Source organism: Gossypium raimondii, chromosome 2 (assembly GCF_025698545.1).
Source record: "Gossypium raimondii isolate GPD5lz chromosome 2, ASM2569854v1, whole genome shotgun sequence".
NCBI classification, from domain to species: Eukaryota; Viridiplantae; Streptophyta; class Magnoliopsida; order Malvales; family Malvaceae; genus Gossypium; species Gossypium raimondii.
Window position 1 is genome coordinate 30,233,368 of NC_068566.1, and position 27,981 is coordinate 30,261,348.

General features: G+C 33.8%; 1 protein-coding gene across 4 annotated transcripts; it reads left to right on the forward strand.

Annotated features, from left to right (window-relative positions):
• Window positions 1–21,446: 21,446 nt before the first annotated feature.
• On the forward strand, window positions 21,447–24,091 carry LOC105788173 (hypothetical protein). 4 transcript variants are annotated; one of them, XM_052627032.1, is made up of 8 exons: window positions 21,448–21,739; window positions 21,828–21,962; window positions 22,301–22,366; window positions 22,493–22,519; window positions 22,604–22,766; window positions 22,845–22,925; window positions 23,252–23,359; window positions 23,700–24,091. In XM_052627032.1, the coding sequence occupies exons 1-8, from the start codon at window positions 21,644–21,646 to the stop codon at window positions 23,816–23,818; spliced, it is 795 nt and encodes a 264-aa protein (XP_052482992.1). In that variant the 5' UTR covers window positions 21,448–21,643; the 3' UTR covers window positions 23,819–24,091. The 4 variants fall into 4 exon arrangements, with proteins under 4 accessions (XP_052482989.1, XP_052482992.1, XP_012470384.1 ...); XM_012614933.2 differs by having other exon boundaries at window positions 21,449–21,739; window positions 22,301–22,354; XM_052627029.1 differs by lacking the exon at window positions 23,700–24,091 and having other exon boundaries at window positions 21,447–21,739; window positions 23,252–23,647.
• The last annotated feature ends 3,890 nt before the right edge of the window (window positions 24,092–27,981 follow it).

The window sequence follows — 27,981 nt, forward strand, 5'->3', positions numbered from 1 at the left end:
TACAATATATAAAAAATTACCAACTTGGAGTATATTTAACTGGATTACATCCAAATTCACTCCAGACAAAAGGTTGGGGTAAATTAGAAAAAAAAAACACACTTTTTACACGTTTTCGGCTTGAAGAAAATAGGTCAATTTTGAAGAGAGAAATAGGCCACAGATTTAGAGAAATAGGTCGATGTTGAAGAGAGAAATAGAAAACGCTTTTTGCAGGAAGCGTTTTTAGCTGACATATTGGAAAACACTTTCTACGCGTTTTCAGCTGCAATGTTAGAAAACACTTTCTACAAAACGCGTTTTCTTTTGACAAATTGACTCCTTCAGTTAGATGGTTAAATGTTAGTGGTTTTATACTTGAGTTTCTGGTTTGATTCTTCTTCTACTCACGTTTTTATTATTTATTTCAGGTTGTTATAAAATTTTTTAAAAATTTTAATTAAAATTTTAATCAATAAGTATATTGTTTTCATTTTTAATTATTAATTACTTTATTTATATAAATAAAATAATAAAATGTAATTATATAATAAAAATATATATTACATACGATTATTTAAAATATTTTTAATTAATAATTTCTTTATTTATATAAATAAATTTCTAATATTTTTGGCTTTTTTCATAATTTTCCCCAAAAAGTTGCCCTAATAAATTTACTTATAATAATATTATTATTCTACCATCAAACAGTTACTTACAAACAGGAGTGGTTTAATTAATTACATCTCTTACTAGAGAAGATTTAAAATTTTATTCATGTGACGTGGTATTATTTATTGATGTTAAGTGAGAATTTTTAAAATGAGAATTATGGAACTAAGTTAGTTTTAACTTTTAAATTAAAATGAATAAGTTTTAGATTTAAGATTTAATTCACCTCACTAAAATAAAGAACACAACACCTATTTTTTCTCCATGTAATACAAGTTTTAGTAACAAAAGATTTCAATAATCTCTTATTTTCATATTTAATTTGTTTTCAAGAAAAAAAATTGGAAGTAAATTTACAACGAAATAGAAAGTAAGAGATTAGTGTTATCAAGATTAAGATATTTGGGTATTCGATATTGATTTTCTTACTTGAAACAAATTGCAGAGAATTTCACTTTAAAATTTGGGTATTCAATATTTAATTGTATTTCTTGAAATTCTTTAAGTACTTTTCGTCAATCAAGAAAAAAAACTCCAAATATCGAAAGAAAAACAAATATCGAATATCCAAATTGCTTAATTTTGATAACTCTAGTCTCTTACTTTCAACTTCATTGAAACTAAGAGATTACCCAATTTTTTAGCCTAAAACTTGAATTACACTGTTAAAAGGCAAAATTGAGTGCTGTACTCTTTATTATAGTGAAGTAGATTAAATATTAAATCTAATGCTTAGATTTATTTATTTTGATCTAAGGGTTAAAATATTTTGGTTCTCATAATTTTCATTTTAAGAGTTTTTACTATAATTGCTACCGGTATTTATTGTAATTGATCTATTTTTTTAAAAATTATTAAAAGAAAAAATAAAATAATTAAACGAAAGAAGGGGTCAAGACTAGAGGTACTCATGGGTCGAGTCCAACCAAAAATTTAGGCCCGTTTGTTAGGCCCGGGCCTGACTCAACCCGAAAAAAATGGGCCTAAAATTTTGCTCAATCTCGGTCAGGATAAAAATGCTAAAACCCGGGTCTGACCTGGCTCACTTGTATTAATTTTTATATTATTTTTATATAATTTTTAAATATATATATAATACATAAAAATACTAAAAACATTGAAATAAATATTTCCCAACAAATTGAGAATAAAATTTAAAAAATATGTATACTTAAATAGCACTAAGATAGATGCAACTTAACAAGTAAATGCCTCTAAAATAATAATAAAATTAACAATAAAACAAGTGTTATACAATATTCAAATAATAACAACAAAATAGTAATAACATAATAGTGAAATGGTAGCAAAATAGGGAGAAAACAAGAAGATAGTATTAAAATAACAAAAAATACCAGTTTTTTGTCCTTTTATGAATTCGGGCCAGGCCCGGGTAAAAAATGTCTTACCTAAGGCTTGGCCCATTTTTTAAAAGGGTCTTATTTTTTGCCAAAACCCATTTTCAAATAATAACAAGCAAATGCCTCTAAAATAATAACAAAACTAACAATAAAACAAGTGTTATACAATATTCAAATAATAACAACAAAATAGTAATAATATAATAGTGATATAATAGTAAAATAGGGAGAAAACAACAATAAAATAGTATTAAAACAACAAAAATAGCAATTTTTAGTCCTTTTGTGAATTCGGGCTGGGCTTGGGTAAAAAATATCTTACCTAAGGCTTGGCCCGTTTTTTAAACGTGTCCTATTTTTTTGTCCAAACCCATTTTCATGCCTATATTTTTACTCAAACTTTCCACTTTTCAGACAGACCTTCGGGCCAGGTTGGATGGCTTGGCCCATGAACAGGTTTAATTAAGACCTAAGAGAAAAAAATGAATATTAAAAGAAATTACAATAATAAACAAAATATCCACAAATGCTAATTATATATATATATTTTAAAATGACCTAAAAAGACGTAAAGGATTTGGTTTGGGAAATTTTAAATTAAATTACAAAACATAAAAAATTAACGCAACTTTAATTTTTATTTAAATATGTAAATTTTAAAATTTTAAAATTACAAACCATAAAATTCACTCAAGCACTTTTCCATATAAAAAAAGGTTATGAAGAGAAAAAGAGTTGACAACTATGATAAAAAAATTAAAATAAAATAATGAGAACCATGTTTTTAACCTTTAGATAAAAATTAAATTTAAACCTCACATTTAAGATTTAATTTATTTCATTAAAATAAAGAGCACAATACTTAATTTATTTTTGTTACAAGTTTTAGGGTGAAAAGGAGTCAAAACTTTTAAAATGAAATGCTTAGTCCTATGATATACTTGAAATTTACCTCACTTTTCATTTGATATCAATTAAGAAAAAAAATGCTTGTAATTTCTTTTCTTCAAAAAGAAAATAAAATAAAAGAAACTAAATATGAATGAAAGAGATAGTTGAAAATTTTTAACCTAAAATCATGGTGAAAAGTAAAAATATTAAATATTGTTTAAAATATTTTAAAATTGTAAAATTTATTAAAAATTATAAACCATTATTTAAAACTGCAAATAATTATTAAAAATTGTAAAATTATTTAAAATTATGAACTAGTGGCATTTAATCGAAAATTCACAAATTTTGAATAATTCTTACTATTTTTAATCGAATCATATGTTGATACTATTTGAGACTGCGAATTAGAAAACAATAATGCCCAAACAAATCAAGACAAGAAAGTAGAAGACAACATAGAAATCTCCTTGTATTCTTTTGGAATTTGTAGAGAAAATTGAAGAAGAAGAACTCGATCTGTTAATTATTTACAATTTTAATAATTTTTATAGTTTTTAATAATTTTTAAAAATTAAATAATATTTTATTATTTTTGTAACAATACTTTTTTTCAGTAATATCAAAAATGGTAGTTTTAAAATCTTAATAATCTTTATGAGATTAGTGTAAAAGTTAATTAAAATAGGGTCCCTTAATTTCGTCAAATGGACGTAAAAAAATATTTGATGTAACACTTACAACGTGGCAGTATTATCAGAAGTAGTCGCGCGCTGGGAAAGTGGCCAATGTTGTGGAGAAAATAGATGGAGATGGGCGCCAACGTTAGAATGAAACCTTCAGCTGTCTATAAGGTGAAACACGTGGGGCCACATTTTACCATTCATTTTCCAGAAGAAAACTGGGCGCGCCAAACAAAGAGGTTCCAAATCAGGGAAACAGCAAAGTCAAGCTGACAGGGCTAAACATGCTGATATTTATTTTGTTGACTACCAACCAAAAGCCCAATGTTAAAAGCTCAAAGCTAATTAAAATCAATTAAAATAAAATCAAAGTCCGAAAATTTTTGAAATTAGAAAGGAATAGTTCTGAATCAAATTTAGGTTGATAATAGCAATACAAAAATTACTAATTAAATAATTAAACATAAACATATTATTTCACACCCAAATTACAAAAATTACTAATTATAAGAGGATGGCAAAGCCCTAACAGCAATACAACTAATGCGATTCGAACCTGAAACAGTAAAAATACTGACCATCAACCCAACACGGGTTCAATTAAATGGTAAAATATTAAAAACACAAAGCAAAGAAATTGATGATGGCTTAATACCACTGTACTTTTTCTTCTCAGAATAAGACAAAATTTTATAAAATTTATGTATAATTTCAGTATTATACTTTTCAAAATAAGACAAGAATGATATAAAAGTGTTTTCTATCTTTCGCGAGAAAAAAAACACTTTCTAACTCTCACTGTGTTGATGTAGTCTTTAAATAGTGTGAACACAATAGTAGAGATTAAATTTAAATATTTTTGTCATATTATAAAATGTCTTTTAAAAGTTCAAACATCTAGTAAATCTCGGTACTTTTATAAATTTCAAATTTAATTGTTGTATTTTTATTTTTAGTAATTTAGTTATTTTACATTTTATATTTCTAAATTCAAATTCAATTGTTAGTACTATTAAAATTAATTTGTTAAATCCAGATTCATTATAAGGTCATTTTTAGTTATTATGTGAGTTTTTTTATTTTAAAATATCGTATCAATAAATTTAATTAAAACAATGAGATTAATTTCTTAAAAATAAAAAGATGAATACTAAATGTAATACCCGATTTTGGCCCGGGTAAAAAAGCCCAAATAAACAGTCCAATTACAAACGGGCCACAAGGCCCAAACCGAAATAAACTAAAATACGGTGGCCCAAATACAAGTGGCCCAAAACAAATGAAGAAACCCTAGGGTTTCTATGGAGTTCATCATTGCATAAGCCAAGCCTCGCTCCAAATCTTCCCCGATCTTCACCTGCAAGGAAACAAAACAACAAGGAAAGAAATAAACAGCAAATCAAAGATTTGTAATCGAACAAGATTTGTTTCTTGATTCATTTTATTTTCATTCGGCTATAAAAAGCCATAAACACACTGTAAACAGGGGGATTTCGAAATCAATAAAAAAGTTTTTTTTACAACACGAGGAGAGAGACAAACGAATCGAAGGTTGTTTGCAGTTTTTTACTTATTGTTGTATTTATTTTTTTACCAGTATATGCATGCAAATAAAATAAATAGGGGAAGAGAAGACACAACCTGTGTTTCGGAGCCCTAGATCGCCGTGGATGGCCGAGGGTGTCGTCTCCGATGAAAGACGACCGGAAGCCGAAAGGTTTCAGTGCTTTTAGGGGGACTTCCGTTGGAGTTTTGTGAGATTTGAGCCCGGATTTAGGCTCAGGGGGTCTAGAGGGTCAAACCAGGAAATTTTTCCCCTTTCCGGCCACCGCAGACGGTCAAGCCATGCCAAGATCGATCGTGGTGGCGTGGTGGCCGTTGATGCGCCGATAATAACCGATGGTCGAAGGACTGAGGGGCTGAGAGCATTTAAAAGTTTTTTTTGTTTTTTTTTTAAAAGAGTTTCAAAATGATTTTTTTTTTAGAATTAGGGATATTTATAAGGCACCAAAACGACTTCGTTTTGGAGAGCCCCCAGACGCCCAAAACGGCGTCGTTTTGGAGAGGCTGACCCGGCTCCGACCAGACCCGGCCTAGGATCTGCGTGTTTTTTTACGGAGGGGCAAATTGCGCTTTCAGCCCCTCCGCTTTTTAATGTTTTCTGCAATTAAATTTTTATTTTATTGATTTACCCGTTAATTTATTATTGTTTTCAAATTCGTCCTAAGGTGAATGACGTCGTTTAGAGGAGAAGGGAAAATTTCCCCTTCCAGCCCCTCTACATTGCTTGCGCGTTCAATCTAGTCCTCCAGACTTTATTTATTTACGGATTTACCCCCCGATTTTTACGTATGATTCAATTTAGTCTTTTTCTTATATATTTCTCTTAAAATCAATATTTCAATAATGCAATTTTTTATAATTTTTATAAGTAATCATCATTATTTTACATATATAGGTTTTAGGTTTTTTTGTTAATTTATTTAATTAATTTTGATATTATTTTAATTTTTTAACTTATGTATTTTTATGTGTAATCTGTATATTTTTTGTTGTTTATCATTTGCTTATTAATTTATGTTTGCATATTTTATCTTGCTCATTTATTTGATATCTTTTGCATGTCATTAATGTTATTTCTATGTTATTATTGTATTTGTTATCATTGTTATTACGACATTTTGCATATAAAATAATGTTACATCATTTTTTTACTCAAATTTAAAAATATAAAATTTTTAAAATTGAGATAATGTTTGTATTTAGGATTTTCAAGGAAATTGAGCCCTAGCGTATTGGGTTCCGATTTTCTTTGTTAAATCTAACAATCGAGCATTTCTCTTTAAATCAAAAAATAAGAGCTCATTATTGGGAATTCAACATGTTGTGTCCTAACGTATTGGATGTGACGCATTGATTTCTCGAAATGAAATTTTTTCTAAAAACAATAAAGGAAATATTCGAGTTTGGGATTTTAAGGAATTGTGCCCTAACGTGACAATGCGATTTCTTAAATCTTGGATAAATGGATATTTTTTAATTTTTTCATTATACGAGTTTTCGACCTAATTCATTTTGGAGGAAATTAGAATGTTGTGCCCTAACGCATTAGGTGTGGCATTTTTGCTTCTCTGAATTGAGAAAGGTTTTAATACGTAACATTTTAAGTTTTTAAAGATTATATTTTTAAAATTTTCGACCTTAAGACACTAATTAATTAATTAGGTACCAATTTTGGGCGTTACGAGGGTGCTAATCCTTCCTTGTACGTAACTGACTCCCGGACCCGTTTTTTAAAATTCGTAGACCAAAATCATTTTAGGTGATCCAATCACACCTCAATAAAAGATTGGTTGCGACTCCTAAATTTTCATTTTTTTAAAGTCGACGACCAAAAATTTTTTTGTTTTTCAAAAAAAAGGTTTCAACAGCTTGGCGACTCCACTGGGGACTTTTTTTTAAAAAATAAGAGAGTCGAGCCACAAAGTTGATTAATTTTTGTCTTATGGTCGAGAAAACATTTTTTAAAAAAACTCATGACATCCTTTTGCATTCATTATATTCTTGTTTAAATATTGTTTGCATTCTACATTTCATGAGTTGAACAATTTTACCCTTTTAAGTGGGAGTGAGAAGCTATGCCTTCGTGAGGTTTTCACCTCCGTATAGGATAATAGATCGCTTTCGGCATAAATCGGTACCTATGCCTTCGTGAGATTTTCATCTCCGAATAGTCATAGGGAAAATGTGTCCCCCTGAACCGAACTTGATCTATATGAGCCTATAATGGGTGAGGATCAAGGAATATGCTGGTTCGGGTACCTTTACTTTAGGGTCAAACCGCATATAACGAGCCTTAGAAGCTTGCCTTAGGTAGAACTACACTAAACCCTGATAGATGTCCTAATAGACGTTTTACTCTTCCTTGATTATATGCTTGTATTGGATACTGACTCTTGTGCTTTATTTTGTTTACATGACATGGCATTTCATTTCATCATAAAAGGCGTCAGTTCAGATTCGGTTGCTAGATAGAAAGCTTAACATGGAAAAAGGGTTTCTTGATAAAGTGGATGATAATGCGACTGTCTGAACTTGGTCTGAAACAACGCAGCAAGAAAAGGGTGATAGCCTGGCAGGTGGGTATGTATCGAAATTATGGGATTTTACTCGCATCAGTGTGGCTCCAAAAAATTTGCAGGAATTGAAAGAAATTTGGGATCAGTGGAATAATAAGGTTAGGCAGTTATTTTACGACAATTACGGGGACTTGCCTTATTTGCTTGATGTGAAGGTAGACAAACATTTGTTTCGAGCCCTTGTCCAGTTTTGGAATCCTGCTTACAATTGCTTCACGTTTGGGAATGTCGATTTGGTACCTACGATAGAGGAATATGTGGCTTTACTCCAATGCTCAAAGTTTCAAGTGGATAGAGTCTACTCGAGAGCAGTAAATGTGTCAACCTTTTCAAAGAAGCTGATAGGTATAACAGGGATGAGTGAGCAGTGGGTCGCTGCACGAGTTAAGCAAAAGGGAGACATCAAGTGCATTCCTTGGAGGAGCTTGAAGAAGGCAATTCTCACACACCCAGACGTAAGAAAGATGTTAGATATCTTTGCTTTAAGTATATACGGCTTGGTTGTCTTCCCTAAAGCCTTAGGGCATGTGGACGAAGCAGTCACCGATTTATTTGATCGACTTGATAAGAAGGTTACACCGATTCTGACAATTTTGGCAGAAACTTTCAGGTCATTGAGTGCATGCCAAAAGACGGGTGAGAGTAGATTTATCGGATGTGCGCAACTTCTACTCGTATGGTTTCACAGTCACTTTTAGAAGGTGGATAAAGTTTCGTATCGGGTCTTTTCTGAAAATTATTCACCACTAAAAGAGTTAGTTGCTACTCCGAGGAGGGATGACATCTCAGAGGAAAAATGGATGGCAATTCTTCAAAATCTTCAAGAGGAAGATGTTGAGTGGAGAGCTCCTTGGTTGCTTCCAGATGAGATCTTATATAGGTGTGGTAATTTCAATTGGGTACCTTTATTGGTATTTGGGGAGCTGTCGGATATGCCCCATTATTGGTGCTAAGGCAATATAGGTCAAGGCAGTTTATACCTGCGACCCAAGGGATAGCTGATTGTGAATTTTCATACAAAGATGATGGTTATAGAAATTCAAGAAATGTCCAATGCGTGGAAACAGACTCGCCGAATGAAGAGGTTAGCTGTGGGGCCGATGACAACTCCTGAGTATTATGGATGGTGGGCTAGGAGGATTAATGATAACACACCTAAGTTAAATCATGAGGACGGCCAGTCAAATAGAAGAGTATTTGCGAGTCATCCCTTCGGAATTAGAAATTGTAAGACAAGATTTTGAGAGGAAGAACGCGGATTTGGAGAAAAGGATAGAGCAAATAGAGGCGGAAAAGACGAACTTGAAAATGATAGGTTGAAGAAAGAGAAAAACAAGGCTGATAAGGAACTGGGCAGTCTAAAGACGGATTATAAAAAGTTGCGTTTGTCAATAAGAAGCTATTTGAAATTTGGGAAAGACGTCGAACGATGGCGGCGAAATTTAAGAAGAAAAGGACAAGGCCGATAGATGGGAACAGAGATTTCAAGAGATGCAAAGGTGAAATGAGGCTTTAGAAAAGAGTTTGTCAGAAAGCCAGAAGGAAAAGGGCGAGTTAAAGGATAAGGTGATTGTGTTGGAAAGATCTCTTTGTCAGTATCGAAGCTGAAACTCTACAATAAAGTTGAAAGCAAGCTTGAGCAAGATTGACAAAATGGAGAAAAGAATCGAAGAGCTAGAAACGGTGCTGCAAAATTGTGAGATTCAGATCAAGCACTTGAAAGCAAATAAAAGTCATAATAATGAACAGCTTCACCACTTTCAGAGTCAAGTTAGAAGCAGAGATTACCTTATCGAGGAAGCTGTAGTCCAGATTCGAGAAGTAGCTGATCATATACAGACTTTAGCAGTACAGGCTGACACGCTGAGTGTGAAGTATGAATTAGAATTGGAACGGGGGCAAGAATTAGCTTTGTTACTTAGGAAGATTAGAGTTTTGGGTACTAGGGCAAAGTCTTATTTGTAATTCGCTTTATGTAAAGAAATTTGCTTTCTAGTAAAGTTTTCTTATATGGAATTGAATCAAAATTGACGTTTTTTTTGCATTCATGCATTGCATTATTTCATATGCATTTAAAAACATTAAATGATTCTAATTAATTCAAATCACTCCTTAGTTAATCTGGAAACCAATCAACCTACCAAACACTGCTACGGTACTCGATCGAAAACTAGAGACATGGACCAAAGGCTAGAACAGTTCCAGAAGGAAATGCAAAAGCAAATGAACAAGCAACTTGAGAAGATTCAACAAAAGATGATGGATAAAATAATGGAATCTCAGGGGAGTATGATGGCTAAGTTGACTCAGTTATTAACTGGAAAAGTTGACAAAGGGAAGGGCTCGATGCTCAATATTGAAGAAGGAGACAATGAGGGACCTGTTATTCCTCAGGACTTACTTCTCAACAAGAGGGGATATATCCGCGCAAATCCTCCGTCATTATCAAGCCTCAAGACTGTACTGAAACATCAATAAACTTTAAAGCTAGATTAGGCTCCAACCCTGGAGACAATCTTGCTAATCCTGTTATCCCTGACTTTGACGAGACAATTGAGAAAATGAATGGTGAATTACCGAAACAGCTCGAGGAAAAGTATAAATGGCTGGAGGAAAAACTTAGAGCGATTGAAGGTACTGAAAGCTACCATGGAATTGATGCTAAAGAATTGAGCCTGGTTCCAGGTCTGGTACTTCCTCACAAGTTCAAAATGCCAGAATTCGAGAAGTACAACGGGACTAGTAGCCCCGAAGCCCATATCACTATGTTCTGCAGGAGGATGACTGGATATGTTAATAATGACCATTTGTTGATACATTGCTTCTAGGATAGCCTTGCAGGGGTTGCATCCAAATGGTACATTCAACTGAGCCATACTCAGATTAATTCATGGAGAGATCTAGCACAGGCATTCTTAAAACAGTACAGCCATGTGACTGATATGGTACCTGATAGAATTACTCTGCAGAACATGGAGAAAAAGCCAGGTGAAAGTTTCAGGCAGTACGCACAGAGATGGAGGGAGGTTGTTGTCCAAGTTCAACCATCTCTTCTAGAAAGAGAGATGACGATGCTTTTCGTCAACACATTGAAGGCACCATTTATTACACATATGTTAGGAAGCGCTACTAAAAGTTTTTTCGACATAGTTATGAATGGCGAGATGATAGAAAACGCTATTAAAAGTGGGAAAATAGATGCTGGAGAAAGTAGCAGAAGGGCGGCCTCGAAGAAGAAAGATAACGAGGTCAACAACACAAGTTCATATTCGAAGACAGTTACAGTGAATCAGTCGGGAAAAGTGGCTGTTAATCAGCAATGATCATCAAAGCAGAGATCTGATACAAGATAAAATACAGAGAAAATTCAATTTACACCAATTCCAATGACGTATAGGGAGCTTTATCAGAATCTATTCAATGCATACGTGGTTGCCCCTTTCCACTTGAAACATCTGCAGCCTCCGTACCCTAAGTGGTACGATGCAAATGCAAGGTGCGACTATCACGCGGGAATTGAGGGGCATTCTATAGAATATTGTACGGCGTTCAAAAAGTTTGTGGAAAGACTTATAAGCTTGGGCGTGGTTAAATTGGATGATTCACCCAATACAGAAAATCCGTTACCTGATCATAACGGAGTGAACATGGTAGGTGGGAGCATGGGTAGAAAGATCAAGGAAGACATATCAGAGGTGAAAATTCCTTTGAGGTGGGTCTGGAAAAATATGGTAAGAAGGGGATTGATCGTCCCGAGTTCAGAGAGAAGCTTCGAAAGGGTGGAAAATTACTGTGAGTTCCATCACGAGGAGGGACATAAAATCCAGGAATGCACAGATTTCAAAGCCTTGGTTCAAGACCTGATGGATAATAAGGAGATGGAATTTTATGAAGAAGTTAAGGAGGAGGGGAGCATTTGTACATCAGAGGCTTCGAAGGTTCCAAGAGTGGTGCAGCCTGTGGTCATTATCTCGCGACCCAAGAAGGATGAGGTGAGAACACCAGCAATGACAAGGGTCATAATAAAGAAACCTGCAACCTTTCCTTACCAAGACAGCAAGAAGGTTCCATGGAGCTACGAGTGCAATACAACTGTCCCAGGAAAAGAGACTGCAAAGAGCCAGTGTGTGAGGGCCAATCCAGAATTTATGAAAGAGGCCATAATAGGGGAGCAAAAAGGGAAAATAGCTGTGCCAGTGAAGAAGGAAGAAGATGTGGAATTCCTCAAATTTTTAAAACATAGTGAGTATAATGTTGTTGAGCAGTTGCATAAACAACCGGCTCGCATATCTGTACTATCCTTACTCTTGAATTTAGAAGTACATCGAAATGCGTTGGTGAAGATGCTAAATGAGACCTATGTGTCCAAAGATATTTCTGTCAGCAAGCTAGATCAGTTGGTCAATAATATTAGTGCTGATAATTTCATATTTTTCAATGATGATGAGATACCTCTTGGGGGCATGGGATCTACCAAAGCTTTGCATATTACTGCACGATGCAAGTGGCATATTTTGCCAGGAGTATTGATTGACAATGGATCAGCTTTGAACGTACTGCCATTATTCACACTTAACAGGCTACCCATAGACAGTTCGCACATGAAAACGTGTCAAAATGTAGTGAGGACGTTTGATGGTACAGAAAGGAAGGTTATGAGAAGAATTGAGATACCCCTACTGATTGGCCCAACTGTCTATGAGGTAGATTTTATTGTGATGGACATCAAACCTTCCTATAACTGTTTATTAGGAAGGCCATGGATACATTCGGCAGGGGCAGTACCGTCATCATTGCATCAGATGTTGAAGATAGTGTCAGATGGTTGGCTAGTGACAATAAAAGCCGAAGAGGATATAATAGCAGCTGTATCCAATGAAACGCCAAACGTAGAAACCAATGACGAGTCAATAGAGTGCTCATTTCGATCTTTGGAGTTTGTAAATGCAGCATTTGTTCCTGAAGGGAACAAAATTTTGGTGCCAAAATTATCCAAAACTACAGAGATGGGTTTACAGTTGTTGGTGGGAAAAAGATCTTTACCCGGAAGAGGGCTAGGGAGATATCTTCAAGGGAGAACTGAGGTTCCAATGCTGAAAGAAAAGTGGGAGCAAAATTTTGGTGCCAAAATTATCCAAAACTACAGAGATGGGTTTACAGTTGTTGGTGGGAAAATGAGCTTTACCCGAAAGAGGGCTAGGGAGATATTTTCAAGGGAGAACTGAGGTTCCAATGCTGAAAGAAAAGTAAGATAATTTTGACTTAGGATACAAGCCAGATAGAGGACAGAGAAGGAAAGAGATAGAGAAAAGGTAGGAAAGAAGAAGAGCGCGTTTAAATGGGGAAGAAGCTAAGTGGGAGCCAATGATAATTCCCCACATATCCAAAACTTTCGTATCTGGATGAATTATTCATCAGGAGAGAAAGAAATCAGTTGAGGAAAGCATCGAGGATACGTTCGGAAATATGCACATTAATGCCATTCATGAGCTTGAGAATGGAGAGAGAAGTTGGCTAGACATTCGTCCTTATGAGCCTGGGAGTGTTCTAGACAATTAGACTGCGGAAGAAATACCTAAAGTCTTTAGAACTGTCTTAGAGTAATATTCAGAACAAACTTGTTGTTTTAGCCTAGAAATAACAAGAATTCTTTTGTGAAATAGGCTTATGTTTAAAAATTATTATTTTAATAAAATACATCTTCGCAATTGTTTCGAGTAAATATTCTAAATATATTCTTTCATTACATAAATAATTGTACATAAATTCATACATTATTTTGTAACCATAATAGGTCTCTGTGTATCAATGACGTGAATAACACTGCTACGAACTCAGAGTGCCCTTTTGAATGAAACGTGTGTTTAGAGGGATCGCGCGACTTTGAAGGTGATGAAAAGGGTAGTTTATCTTTGGACTTGTTGAGGATGGTGGAACAAGAGGAAAAGCAAATCCTACCTCACAAAGAGTCAGTAGAAGTGGTGAGCTTAGAAGAAGGGAAGGAGGTGAAAATTGGAACTGAAATTCTCGCAAAGACAAGACGAGACCTCATTGAATTACTCCAAGAATTCAAAGATATCTTCGCATGGTCATACCAGGATATGCCTGGATTGAGTGCTGACATTGTAGTGCATCGCCTACCTATAAAAGAGGATTGCAAACTAGTTCAACAGAAGCTCAGAAGAATGAGGTCTGATATTGTGCTCAAAATAAAAGAGGAAGTTAAGAAACAGTTTGATGCTGGTTTTTTTACAGGAGGTCAAATATTCTGAGTGGGTAGCCAATATCATCCTAATCCCTAAAAAAGATGGAAAAGTACGAATATGCGTAGATTAAAGGGATTTGAACAAAGCAAGCCCAAATGACAACTTCCCATTGCCACATATTGATACTCTTGTGGATAATACGGCGTGATTTTTGCTGTTTTCTTTTATGGATGGGTTCTTAGGATATAATCAGATAAAGATGCATCCGGAAGATATGGGAAAGACTACGTTCATTACTTTATGGGGAACGTTTTGCTATAAGGTGATGCCATTCGGATTGAAGAACGCGGGGGCAACATATCAGAGAGCCATGGTAGCCTTGTTTCATGACATGATGCACAAAGAAATCGAGGTGTATGTTGATGATATGATTGCCAAATCCAGAGCAGAGGAGGAACATGTGCAGGTCCTGCGAAGATTGTTCTTAAAATTAAGGAAGTTTTAGCTCAAGCTTAATCCGACAAAATGCACTTTCGGAGCCAGGTCAGGAAAATTGTTGGGCTTCGTAGTTAGTGAAAAAGGAATTGAGATTGATCCAGACAAAGTTAAGGCAATACGAGATTTATCGCCACCACGTACCCAGAAAGAAGTTCGAGGTTTCTTGGGAAGACTGAATTACATTGCTCGGTTCATTTCACAGTTGACCGAGAAATGTGATCCCATATTTCACCTTTTGAAGAAACATAATCTTGATGTCTGGAATGAAGAATGTCAGAAAGCCTTTGAAAAGATAAAGCAATACTTATCCAATAACCCAATTCTGTCACCACCCAGCCCAAATAGACCCTTGATTTTGTATTTAACGGTGTTCAACAACTCCATGTGATACGTGCTGGGTCAACATGATGCGACTGGAAAGAAGGAAAAGGTGATTTACTATCTCAGCAAGAAATTCACTGATTGTGAGATGAGATATTCGCCTATTGAAAAATTGTGTTGCGCCTTGATTTGGACAACCAAGAGGTTGAGGCAATACTTACTCTATCATACGACTTGGCTAATTTCAAAATTAGACCCTTTGAAGTATATGATGGAGTCAACAGCTTTGAATGGAAGAATGGCTAGATGGCAAATCTTGCTCTCTGAGTTTGATATCGTATACGTAAGTCAGAAGGCCATCAAGGGAAGTGCGATAGCAGATTTCTTGGCTAGCAGAGCTCTGGAGGATTATGAGCCTCTAGACTTTGATTTCCCGAATGAAGATTTGATGTATGTGGCAAATGCTGAAGAGGATCCCCAAGAGAATCATTCTTGGAAATTAAACTTTGATAGAGCATCGAATGCATTAGGCAATGGGATTGGGGCAGTCCTGGTGTCTTCGAATGGAGATTATCATCCTTTCACAAGTAAATTAGACTTTGATTGCACTAATAACATGGCTGAGTATGAAGCTTGCATCATGGGTATACGGGCAGCTATAGAGCGGAAAATCAAGACATTAGAGGTGTACGGAGACTCAGCATTGGTAATATACCAGCTAAGAGGGGAATGTGAGACAAAAGACTCTAAATTGATTCGTTACCGGAGATTGGTTTTGGAATTAATCGAAGAGTTTGACAACATTACCTTCTGTTATCTCCCACGAGAAGAAAATCAAATGGCGGATGCTCTTGCTACTTTAGCTTCCATGATTAAAGTGAATCAATTAGATGACATGAAGCCCATTCAAATTAGTATTTATGAGATCCCAGCCCACTGTTACAACATTTATGAAGTGGAAAAGGACGATAGTCTTTGGTACCAAAATATATTGCTATATGTGAAGAATCGCGAATATCTTGATCAGGCAACGGAGAATGATAAGAGGACATTGAAGAGACTAGCTATTGACTATGTCTTAGATGAGAGATCCTATACAAAAGGGGAAAGGATCAAGTACTGTTGAGATGTGTGGACGCTGTAGAGGCTAAGAAAATTTTAGAAAAAATCCATGAGGGTGTTTGTGGAACGCACGCTAATAGATTCACCATTGCTAGACAGATTATGAGATTCGGGTATTACTGGTCCACTATGGAAGGAGATTGCATCAATCATGCCAAGAAATGCCATAAATGCCAAATTTATGGGGATAAAATGCACGCGCCTCCTTCTCCTCTTCATGTTATGACTTCTCCATGGCCTTTCTCCATGTGGGGTATGGACGTCATTGGACCAATATCACCGAAGACTTCTAATGGACATCGTTTTATTTTTGTGGTTATTGACTACTTCACTAAGTGGATAGAGACAGCCTCATATACTAACGTCACGAAGTCAGCAGTCAGTAAGTTTTTAAAGAAAGAGATCATATGTCGATATGGAATACCTGAAAGGATCATATCTGACAATGCGCTGAATTTGAATAACAGCACAATAGCAGAAGTCTGTGAACAGTTCAATATTAGACACCATAATTTGTCACCGTATCGTCCAAAAATGAATGGTGCAGTAGAGGCGGCCAACAAAAATATTAAGAAGATTGTGGCGAAAATGGCTGAAACTTATAAGGATTGGCATGAGAAGTTACCATTCGCTCTTTTGGCTTACCGAACGTCGATCAGGACCTCTACTAGGGCAACACATTTCTCGTTGGTTTATGGAATGGAGGCAGTTTTACCCATTGAGGTTGAAATTTCTTCTCTCCGAGTTTTGGCCGAGTTAAAATTGGATGAGGCCGAATGGATCCAATCTCGGTATGATAAACTAAACCTAATTGAAGAGAAAAGATTAAAAGCCATTCGTCATGACCAAATGTATCAGAAGCGAATGATGGGAGCTTATAATAAGAAGGTTCGTCCCAGAGAATTTCATGAAGGAGATTTGGTTCTGAAAAAGATCCTCCCTTTACAAAAGGATTTCATAAGGAAATGGATGCCAAACTGGGAAGGACCTTATGTTGTGAAAAAGGCTTTTTCCGGAGGCGTTTTGATTTTGAGTGAAATGGATGGCAAAAATCTTTCGAATCCTGTAAATTCAGACTCGGTTAAGAGATATTTCACTTAAAGAAAGGGAGGAATCAAAGTGAAAACCCGCAAAGGGCGCTCTGATTTCAAAAAAAAGGGAGAGGCCAAGGTGAAAACTCGAAAAGGGCGCCTTGAGACCAAAGGGGGTTTGAGTTGAAAACCTGAAAAAGGCAGCTCAAACATTGTCAGATTAGGGCATATGAGTCAACAATAAAAGGATATACGACGTCTTGGGGCATCGACAAAGTACTGTAGATCCCCTAAACACATGTTAAATTCAGAATGGTTCTCGACTCGTACGGAGAAGGTCAAGCGGTGATATCCAAAGCACCTACTCTTCATATTATTTGTACCAAGTTTGTTGGTTCTTGTAAATACTTCATTTCTTGTTGTTCTTAAATATTTTTTCTTTTCGGGACGCTTACTATCAATAAATTCTTGAATTAATTCATATCTTACTCAGTATTTTTAATCTTTGCGCAAGCATGTCGCATTAGAATAATGATTGATGGACTAATAAGCTTTCACAAAAGAAGTTTTGTATATTACTCTGGGAATTTCTAAATAATTTAGTAACCTGAAACAGGACTATTGTTCAGAATACCCCAAGTTCAAAAGTTAAAGAGCTTAAGAAAGAAAAGTCTAAATTAAAACTGCTTATTTGGAATTGGTTGTCAAAATAGCGAATGAGACAGCAAGAAGTCTTGATGGGGTAGGAAGTTCCCAAATGGAAAGAAAGCTCATCATTTGGGCATGAGCATTTGATAGGACACCCTGAGAGTGGTGTAAACAAATTTCATAATCTGTATCCTTGAATTATGATAGGAGAAGATTGAGAAGAGTCAACTCTCCTACTTTTAATTCACGGTGGAAGGAATATAGTACAAGTTATGTGTCCTAGTGGGTTGAGCTTTGAAGTGCACAACAGGGGGCAATTGGATTAAATGTTTCTTCAGAAAAGTCAGTCAAGCAAGAAGGCGTTGTAACACGTCAGTCACAAAGCCTTAATAAACTTCGAGTAATGACAACCTAAGCGGGATCATTCTCGGAAAAATAAATTTTGCATTCATGCAAACACCATTCACATATGTTTAGTTAGGAGCATGTGATGCATTTTGATCATGCCATCCTAATCATTAGGCATAATTAGGTTCATTATATAGGTCATGTTCCCTAGAGAACAGATCAGTGAAAATAGTAGATCTGGCCTTTCTGCATCGACAGTGGAGCAGATCGAAGACGGCAAATCTTATCTTTCCAAGATAGTGGGAAGCAGATTTAAGCCACCAAGCCTTATCTCCCTGAGCAGCAGTGGAGTAGGTTGAAAATTACAGATCTTATCTCCCTAAGCAGTAGTGGAGCAGATCGAAGATGGCAAGTCTTATCTCCTTGAAGTTGTAGTGGAGTAGATTAAAGCCGATAGTCCTATCTCCCTGAAGTTACAGTGGAGCGGATTAAAACCTCAGATTTTATCTCTCTGAAGTTGCAGAGAGCAAATCGCATCTAGTCTTATCTCCCTGAAGTTGCAGTGGGGCGGACTGAAGATGGTAAGTCTTATCTTCCTGAAGTTGCAGTGGAGCAGATTAAAGCCGATAATCCTATCTTCCTGAAGTTGCAGTGGAGCGGATTAAAACCTTAGATCTTATCTCTCTGAAGTTGCAGAAAACAGATCACATCTAGTCTTATCTCCCTGCAGTTGCAGTGGAGCGGACTAAATAGGCAAGTCTTATCCTCCTGAAGTTGCAGTGAGCCAGACTGAAGATGGCAAATCTTATCTCCTTGAAGTTGCAGTGGAATAGATTGAAGCACTAGCCCCTATACTTCTGAAGATGCAGTAGGAAGGGACGAGGCTTTTTGAAGAAGAAAATACCAAGGTTCAGTAAGTTTGGGCAAAATTGGGCATTTTTAAAATTTTTGCTCCGTTTTCGTTACACAACAACGAGCAAAGAGGGGCAGCTGTAATACCCGATTTTGGCCCGGGTAAAAAGGCTCAAATAAACAGTCCAATTACAAACGGGCCACAAGGCCCAAACCGAAATAAACTAAAATACGGTGGCCCAAATACAAGTGGCCCAAAACAAATGAAGAAACCCTAGGGTTTCTATGGAGTTCATCAGCGTCGCAAGCCAAGCCTCGCTCCAAATCTTCCCCGATCTTCACCTGCAAGGAAACAAAACAACAAGGAAAGAAATAAACAGCAAATCAAAGATTTGTAATCGAACAAGATTTGTTTCTTGATTCATTTTATTTTCATTCGGCTATAAAAAGCCATAAACACACTGTAAACAGGGGGATTTCGAAATCAATAAAAAAGTTTTTTTTACAACACGAGGAGAGAAACAAACGAATCGAAGGTTGTTTGCAGTTTTTTACTTATTGTTGTATTTATTTTTTTACCGGTATATGCATGCAAATAAAATAAATAGGGAAGAAGACACAACTTTGTGTTTGAGCCCTAGATCGCCGTGGATGGTAGAGGTGTCGTCTCCGATGAAAGACGACCGAAGCCGAAAGGTTTCAGTGCTTTTGGGGACTTAGTTGGAGTTTTGTGAGATTTGAGCCCGGATTTAGGCTCGGGGTCTAGAGGTCAAATCGGAAATTTTTCCTTACCGCCCATGCATGACGCCGTGGTGCTTGTACGAGATCGTGGCCGGCGGTATGTGATGATGGCCGTCGATGATCGAAACCGATGGTCGAATGGTGAGGGTGAGGCGTTTAAAAGTTTTTTTTTGTTTTTTTTAAAAAAGGGTTTCAAAATGATTTTTTTTTAGAATTAGGGATATTTATAGGGCACCAAAACGGCTTCGTTTTAGAGAGCCCTCAGACGCCCAAAACGGCGTCGTTTTGGAGAGGCCAACCCCACTCCGACCCGACCCGGCCTAGGATCTGCGTGTTTTTTTGCGGAGGGGCAAATTGCGCTTTCAACCCTTCCGCTTTTTAATGTTTTCTGCAATTAAATTTTTATTTTATTGATTTACCCGTTAATTTATTATTGTTTTCAAATTCGTCCTAAGGTGAACAGCGTCGTTTAGAGGAGAAGGAAAATTTCCTTCCAGCCCTCTACATTGCTTTGCGTTCAATCTAGTCCTCAGACTTTATTTATTTGCGGATTTACCCCGATTTTTACGTATGATTCAATTTAGTCTTTTCTTATATATTTCTCTTAAAATCAATATTTCAATAATGCAATTTTTATAATTTTTATAAGTAATCATCATTATTTTACATATATAGGTTTTAGGTTTTTTGTTAATTTATTTAATTAATTTTGATATTATTTTAATTTTTTTAACTTATGTATTTTTTATGTGTAATGTATATTTTTTGTTGTTTATCATTTGCTTATTAATTTATGTTTGCATATTTTATCTTGCTCATTTATTTTATATCTTTTGCATGTCATTAATATTATTTCTATGTTATTATTGTATTTGTTATCATTGTTATTACGACATTTGCGCATATAAAATAATGTTACATCATTTTTTTTACTCAAATTTAAAAATATAAAATTTTTTAAAATTGAGATATGTTTGTATTTAGGATTTTCAAGGAAATTGAGCCCTAGCGTATTGGGTTCCGATTTTCTTCGTTAAATCTAACAATCGAGCATTTCTCTTTAAATCAAAAAATAAGAGCTCATTATTGGGAATTCAACACGTTGTGTCCTAACGTATTGGATGTGACGCATTGATTTCTCGAAATGAAAATTTTTTTTTCTAAAAAACAATAAAGGAAATATTCCGAGTTTGGGATTTTAAGGGAATTGTGCCCTAACGTATTGGACCGCGATTTCTTAAATCTTGGATAAATGGATATTTTTTTAATTTTTTTTCATTATACGAGTATTCTGACCTAATTCATTTTGGAGGAAATTAGAATGTTGTGCCCTAACGCATTGGGTGTGGCATTTTTGCTTCTCTGAATTGAGAAGGGTCTTAATACGTAACGTTTTAAGTTTTTAAATATTATATTTTTAAAATTTTCGACCTTAAGACACGAGGGTGCTAATCCTTCCTCGTACGTAACCGACTCCCAGACTCGTTTTTTAAAATTCGTAGACCAAAATCATTTTAGGTGATCCAATCACACCTCAATAAAATATTGGTGGCAGCTCCCAAATTTTCATTTTTTAAAGTCGACGACCTAAAAATTTTTTTGTTTTTCAAAAAATAGGTTTTGACACTAAATTTTAAATTTACTAAGAATAGAGGCATATTTTAACATCATCTTCATTATTATGAAACCATATTAGCTTTAAAAGACAGAGAAATAGGGACTGCAAAATCTGTTCCAAATAATTTTAATTCACACCAGTAATTTTATCCAGAATGTCATGATTTTAATTTTAATTTAATTTTATTTAAAATAAAAATACCAAAATTCAATATCAAAATACTGATTTGACATAAAATTATTAAAAAAAAAGATAGCTTCACTGTTTCGTACCATTCTTTTACCTTCTGTAAAAAAAAACACCAAGCAAACATTAATTAAATTAAAATCGCCGCACACTTGACTTATTTGTCCCACCCTAAGATTCCATAATCTTATCGGAAGTAGTCGCGCGCTGGAAAAGGTTGAATCGAGATGGCTGCCGATGTTAGAATGGAACCTTCAGCTGTCTATATGGTGAAGCACATGAGGCCAAATTTTACCATTCGTTTTCCAGAGGAGCTGATTTGAAGAAAACTGTGCGCTTTTACAATGAAAACAGAGGCCAAACAAAGAGGTGCCAAATCTGAGGAGGAGAGAAGGGCTAGACATGCCGCAACCTGTAGAAAGTCTCGACAGAGAATCAAAGTACAGTGATATTAAGCCATCATCAATTTCTTTGTTTATTTTTTTAAAGTCTTTAATTAATGTTTGCTTGGTGTTTTTATAACTAAAGGGGAAGCGTGAGCAACTTGAACAAGAGATCCCAATGTTGAAGACTGAATCCGGGAAGATGAAAATGGAGTTTGAGAATTACAAATCTAAAACAGAGCTTGAGCTCCAACAACTTAGGAGAACTATTGTGGAACAGGTTTTGCACTCCCTATTTCTCTCTCCTTTAAACCTAATGTGGCTTTTGTGAAAGATAAACGACAACATTGTGCTCTTTTGAAAAGTTGAGAAACATCATCTCTGTTCCAACACAACAATGCAGTACCGAAATTAGCAACCAATTAACAGTGGAGCTATACATAAATTTCATAAAATTTATTTATCACGGTCTTGGATATACTATATATGAGGATTATTTTGGATCATGGAAACCTTTAACTCTCCTAAAACTTCCTAAATTACTAGGAAGAATAATGATTTGTGCTTTTTTTTCGCAAGCATAACCATTTTTGTTTCTATGATAATTGTGTTTTTCAGAAAGCAAGCGAAGAATTGATGAAGCAACTCTTCATTCATTTGATGGCATACTGTGTACGGAAATTTGTATATTAACCGTTTCTCTCTTTTTCTTACAAAAGATCTGTTGCTCATACCCAATATTTGGTCAAATCCATGTTATATTTTATTCAAAGAGATGAAGATGAATAATGTATTTCTCTTCGATTGCAGGGGCATAACTTTGGTTCGTTTGACCAGGTATTCTCTAATTACGTTGTATATGATAATTTCCGATTATCCCATCTTCTTCTATTGAGTGTTGAACTCAATTCTTTGTTGCAGGCGGTAAATTGGTTTGCGTCGCAGAATTATGCGGGAGGTGATCAAGTTTCAAGAGCTTCTGGAGCTGGTTTACAGAATGTTAATGAATTGGTGGGATCAGTACCGGTTCCAACAATCGACCGTCAACATTCCATGGTTGATTTTGATCAGCAAATGTTTTTTGGTAATTATATAACCCTTGAGCCACGCCTTGATTACATTGCTTGGTGTTTGTATTAATAGACTTGTAACATGTTCGCAGGCCAGGACTATACCAACGTTGCTGCCTCTAATGCTGCTGGTTCCGCATATACTGCAAATCATGCTGTCTCCTCTGCTGCAGGTTTGCATTCATCAGCATATATTTTGGTTCATCTCATTTACTTCTCACTCTTTTCCTCCAACAATTGGCATAGGATTTACATGTTTTTTATGTTATTAAAGTATTTTTTTTTGGTTTTGTGTTGGTGAATTTTACTCTTGATTACAAGGTCTTCTCAAGCCTTTCTAATTTACTTGTTAATTTAGGAGTTTGTGAAGAACTGAGCGAATTCTTCAAGTAATTCATTAACTTAGCTTGTAAAACCTCAGGTTTACAAAGATTGTAACTGAAAACTAGGCTAACTTACTAAACTGACGACTATTAACAACCTGTAACTGGCATTGTAGTTTGGATTAATTCTGCTGCTGACTCTTCCTTGGGTGCAAATCATAACTTGCCTGAGTATGGTGCCATGAACAATCACAATAACCTTTGCAACAGAGACCTTGCTGCGGGTAATAAATTGAGTATTTTGCATTTATTGCTTTGGTTTATCTTGTTTATTGTATTTTCCTTAATTACCCCCTCCACTGGGCAAAGAAATTACGTGTTTTTCTATTTTGGGGGGTTTGTTATGTTGGTTAATTTCAGTCTTGATTACAAGACAAGGTAATCATCATATTGGTTATTGTTTGCATACATCATGTTGGTTCATCTTGTTTATTGCAATTGGTAACAAAATTTCATGTTTTTATCATGGTACAATAAATAAAAATAAATAGTATTGCTTCTTTGTTGGTTAATTTTACCCCTAAATTTACGTACTCTGCTTTATTTTTTTTATTAATAATTTAGGAGTTTCGACTATTACTGGCTCCTCGTCGGGGGTAAATCCTACTCTGGTGTTTGGTTCCATAAATAATGAGAAAAATGATGATCTTTTCGACATTGTTAAATTCAAGCTTCAGAGTTAGTTTGGAGATGGTCTCCATAAGACTCCATAGAAGCACAACATTAATCCATCTTAGGTCTCATCTTCGTGTTGTCTGAGATTATCGTGCCGTGTTTCCTTCTATTGCTGGTTGCTGCCTTTTTATGTTTATTGTATCTTTTAATTAAACTCAAGTTTGTTAATGTTGAAAGAGATGCTTGATTTTTCATTTACCAATTTACCAAATGTACTATCAAGCCATCCTCGTCTTCCCAACATTGAAATGCATGGTAATCGATTTTATAATTTTATATTATTTTAATCAATTATAATATTTTAATATTTTTCATTTTTATAATTTTTTAATATTTTTCATTTTAAAAAATTAAAATTTCTATTTTTTTATATTTCTAGTAATATTTTAAAAAAAATTATAATAGAAATTACCAAATTTTATCATGTGACACAATCTTAATGTGCCATGTGGCGGCGATGTTAACAACCATAGAGGGCTTTCATAGAAAGTTGAGGTTTGAAGGTTTAAATGATATCTTAAATTTGATTGAGGGCTTAATTGAGTGTTATTTTTTTTTATTGATGGTTGAATTAATTATTGAATTTTTTTAGAGAAATTTTTGTAAACCTATAAAAAAACCCTTAAATTTGTTGTAAGAACTAAAAGTTAGACTATAAAAATTGGAAATTATTTTTATATTATTATATTTTAAAATTATTAAAAAATAAAATGACGAGAGAAGTATGTATTCAGAATGAATCTAGATCAATAGTTGTTCAAATCTAAATGAATTTGAATAATTATTTGTACAAATTAAATAAAAATAAAAAACAAGAAAATTTCAAAAAATCTAAAAAGTTACAAAATTGAAAACTTTATACAATACAAGAGTTTATTTTCAAAACAATTCTTATATTATTATTTTTAAATTATAAAAATATAAAATGATTTAAAAATCAGAAAAGTCAGATTCATTATGGACGTTAAATAAAAATAAAAATCCTAAATTTGTAGTTTTTGTAAAAATATAAAATTCGAATACTACCATATATATTAGTTAAATAAAAGATATACAGAGGAGGTTTGTGAAAAGAAAAAGATAAAAAGGTGACCCAAGAATAGAGAAAGTTACGGCGGCTGGCTGGCAATCACACTTGTGTTTAGTCAACCTTCCCTTGCTCCGATTTTAAATATAAAATTTAATTATTAAAATAAAAAAATTGAAAATTTTAATCCAGAAATGTAAAGTATGAGAATTTAATCAGGTGGAATTAGTTACTAACAAACTACATCATATGGTAGTTTTCTTTTTTTATTCAAGACTCATGAATCAAGTGTAGTGGTTGGATTTGGGAAAAGCTACCATTTAATAAATATTCAATTTGGGCTGCTCGCGTGACATGCCCCACAATATCCCAATAACTAAAACAATATATAATAAAATAACTTACGTACAACTAGAGCTGTCCATGGGCCGGGCCGGGCCCGGAAAAATTTTTGGCCCGACTCTTAGGCCCAGGCCCTGCCCGAAATATGGGCCTGCAATTTTGCCCAGGCCCGGCTCAGGAAAAAAGAGTAAGCCCGAGCCCGGCCCGGCCCGATTTTTAATAAATACAAAAAAATATTTTAAAAATAAAAAAATAAAAAAATATTTTAAAAGTAAAAAATAAAAATAAAAAATACATATTTATTATATTCGGGCCGGGCCCGGGCCAAAAAAATTGAGCCCGAGCCCGGCCCATTTTTTAAATGGGCCTCGTTTTTTTGCCCAAGCCCATATTTCGGGCATATATTTTTACCCGAACCCTCCCATATTTCGGGCCGCCCGGCCCATGGACAGGTCTACGTACAACTGTTTATATCAACCTTTTATTAAATTTGCACTCTATCTCCTTCTCATTAATGAAAATAATCATTTTATTATTTACCAAAATAAATTAACAAATGACACATGACATTTTCTGGTTTAATTTAATATTTTCTCATAAAATTATAAATTTTTTATCATAAATATAAAATTATTAAATATTAAAATTATAAAATATATGATAAAACATAATTATAATTTTATAAAAACGTATTAAAACTCTATAAAACCATACAAATCATAAAAATTATTTTTTAAAAAGTATAAATTTGATAAAAAAAAGTATTAAAATTGATATAAAGTTATAAAATTAGTAAAAAATCTTAAAAACTTCAACTGGACCAAATTAATCGATTAGATCAAAATTTATAAGGGTATTGGTCCGGAGAAAGCCATTAAATCAATTAACCTATGAACTGAATGGTTGAACCAATTTTTTACTGTTTTATTTAATTGAACTAGACGGATCAATCGAACTGAAAAACCGGTGATCTAATCAATTTGACCATCAGTCCAATTCTAAAAACCTTGGTTAGAATATTTCATTCTGACATATGCTAATAGTTGGATAATAAGATTTTCATTTAATAAAAATATTAAAAAATAAAAAAATTAGTTCAACCGTTCGATTCTTAGGTCAACCAGTATAATGGCTTTCCTCGGACTGGTACCCTTGCCAATTTTGGGCTAACTGTTCCAATTCAAGTTTTTATGATTTTTTTATATAATTTTTATAAGTTTATATCAATTTTAATATTTTTAATACTTTTTTTATAAATTTTTTTATAATATTTTAAGAATTCTAATAAGTTTTTTTTTAAATTTTAAAGATTTTAAATAAGTTTTATTAATTTATATTTTTATAATTTATTGGAATTTATTATATTTTATAATATTTATAAGTTTTTTATAATTTTAATAATTTTACATCAATTATAATATTTTAAATTTTTTATGGTTTTAATTATTTTCATGGGAAAAATATTATATCAAACCAGAAGTTGTCACGTGTCACCATCTGATTAGTCCATCAATTTATTTTAACGGAGGGGTTAATTGATTATTTTAATTAACGATATGGGCTTAATTAGGTGCAAATTTAATATAGAGACTTAATTTTTTTACATTTTCTTAAGGGCTTTCTTGACATATAAGCCTATCATATATATAAGAAGGTACGATAGTAAAAATGAAAACTTTTGTAACAATTCAGTTTTCAATGGTGTCGTAAAATCTGGTTTCAAATCAAATTAATCGAGTTAAGTTGGTAAATAATTAAAATAGAATAATTATGTGTCAATTATAGTTCGTATAGGTCAAATTAATGAGTAATTGAATTAAAATGATTACTAAAAATAGTACAAGAACTTAATTAATTAGTGATTTAAATAAACGGGTTGCGTTGGGCAAATGCAAAATTTTAGACCCCTATTCTAGGCTTGGGCTCAACCCGACCAGAAAAATGAACCTAAAATTTTGCCTCAAGCTCGATCCAAATAAAAATATTAAACCTAAGCCCAACCCGTCGGTGTTAAATTTTTATTTTATCTTTTTATATAAAAACAAATTTAAAAAATATAATACATTAAATACACTAAAAATATTAAAATAAATGTTTCCTAACAAATTGAAAATAATTTTTAAAAAAAGTGTTTATACTTAAATGACACTAAGATCATTACAACTTAGCAAACAAATGCCTCTAAAATAGTAGCAAAATTAATACTAAAATAAGAGTTATATAATATCCAAACAATAACAATAAAATAGTAGCAATATAATAGCAAAATAGTAGCAAACAACATCAAAACAATAGCAAACAACAAAACAACAGTAAACAACAATGAAAAAAATTTAGGCAAATTCGGGTCGAGTTGGGCAAAAAAAAAATCTTACATGAGGTTCGACCCATTTAGAAAATGAGCCTTATTTTGATCCAATCCCATTTTTCGGATTTATATTTTTATCCAAACCCTCCTACATTTCGAACAGGTCTTCAGACCTAGACAAATGACCCGACCCATGATCAAGTCTAAATTTAAATAAAAGAAAATTGATTTTTAATTTGGAGAATGCCTTAAATGACAATTAAACTAAGGTTATAGTAACAATTAAACCATTTTGAATGATATGATAATGCTTTATTAATGGTTGTATCATCACTTGCCGCAAAGCATTATAAAGGTTAATGAATAATTAAATTAGTGATTAATTAAGCTAATTAATCGTTTAGTTATATATATATACATATGTTAAGTGGGTGGACATAATGAAAGCCCAAGTGTTGTATTAAAGATTTAATGAATTTTAAATTAGTTCTCCA

Coding starts and splice junctions, on each gene's coding strand:
- LOC105788173 (XM_052627029.1), top strand. CDS start 21,644: ATGAAAACAGAGGCCAAACAAAGAGGTGCCAAATCTGAGGAGGAGAGA. Junction 22,367..22,492: donor CATACTGTGTACGGAAATTT/GTATATTAACCG, acceptor CTTCGATTGCAG/GGGCATAACTTTGGTTCGTT. Junction 22,520..22,603: donor ACTTTGGTTCGTTTGACCAG/GTATTCTCTAAT, acceptor TCTTTGTTGCAG/GCGGTAAATTGGTTTGCGTC.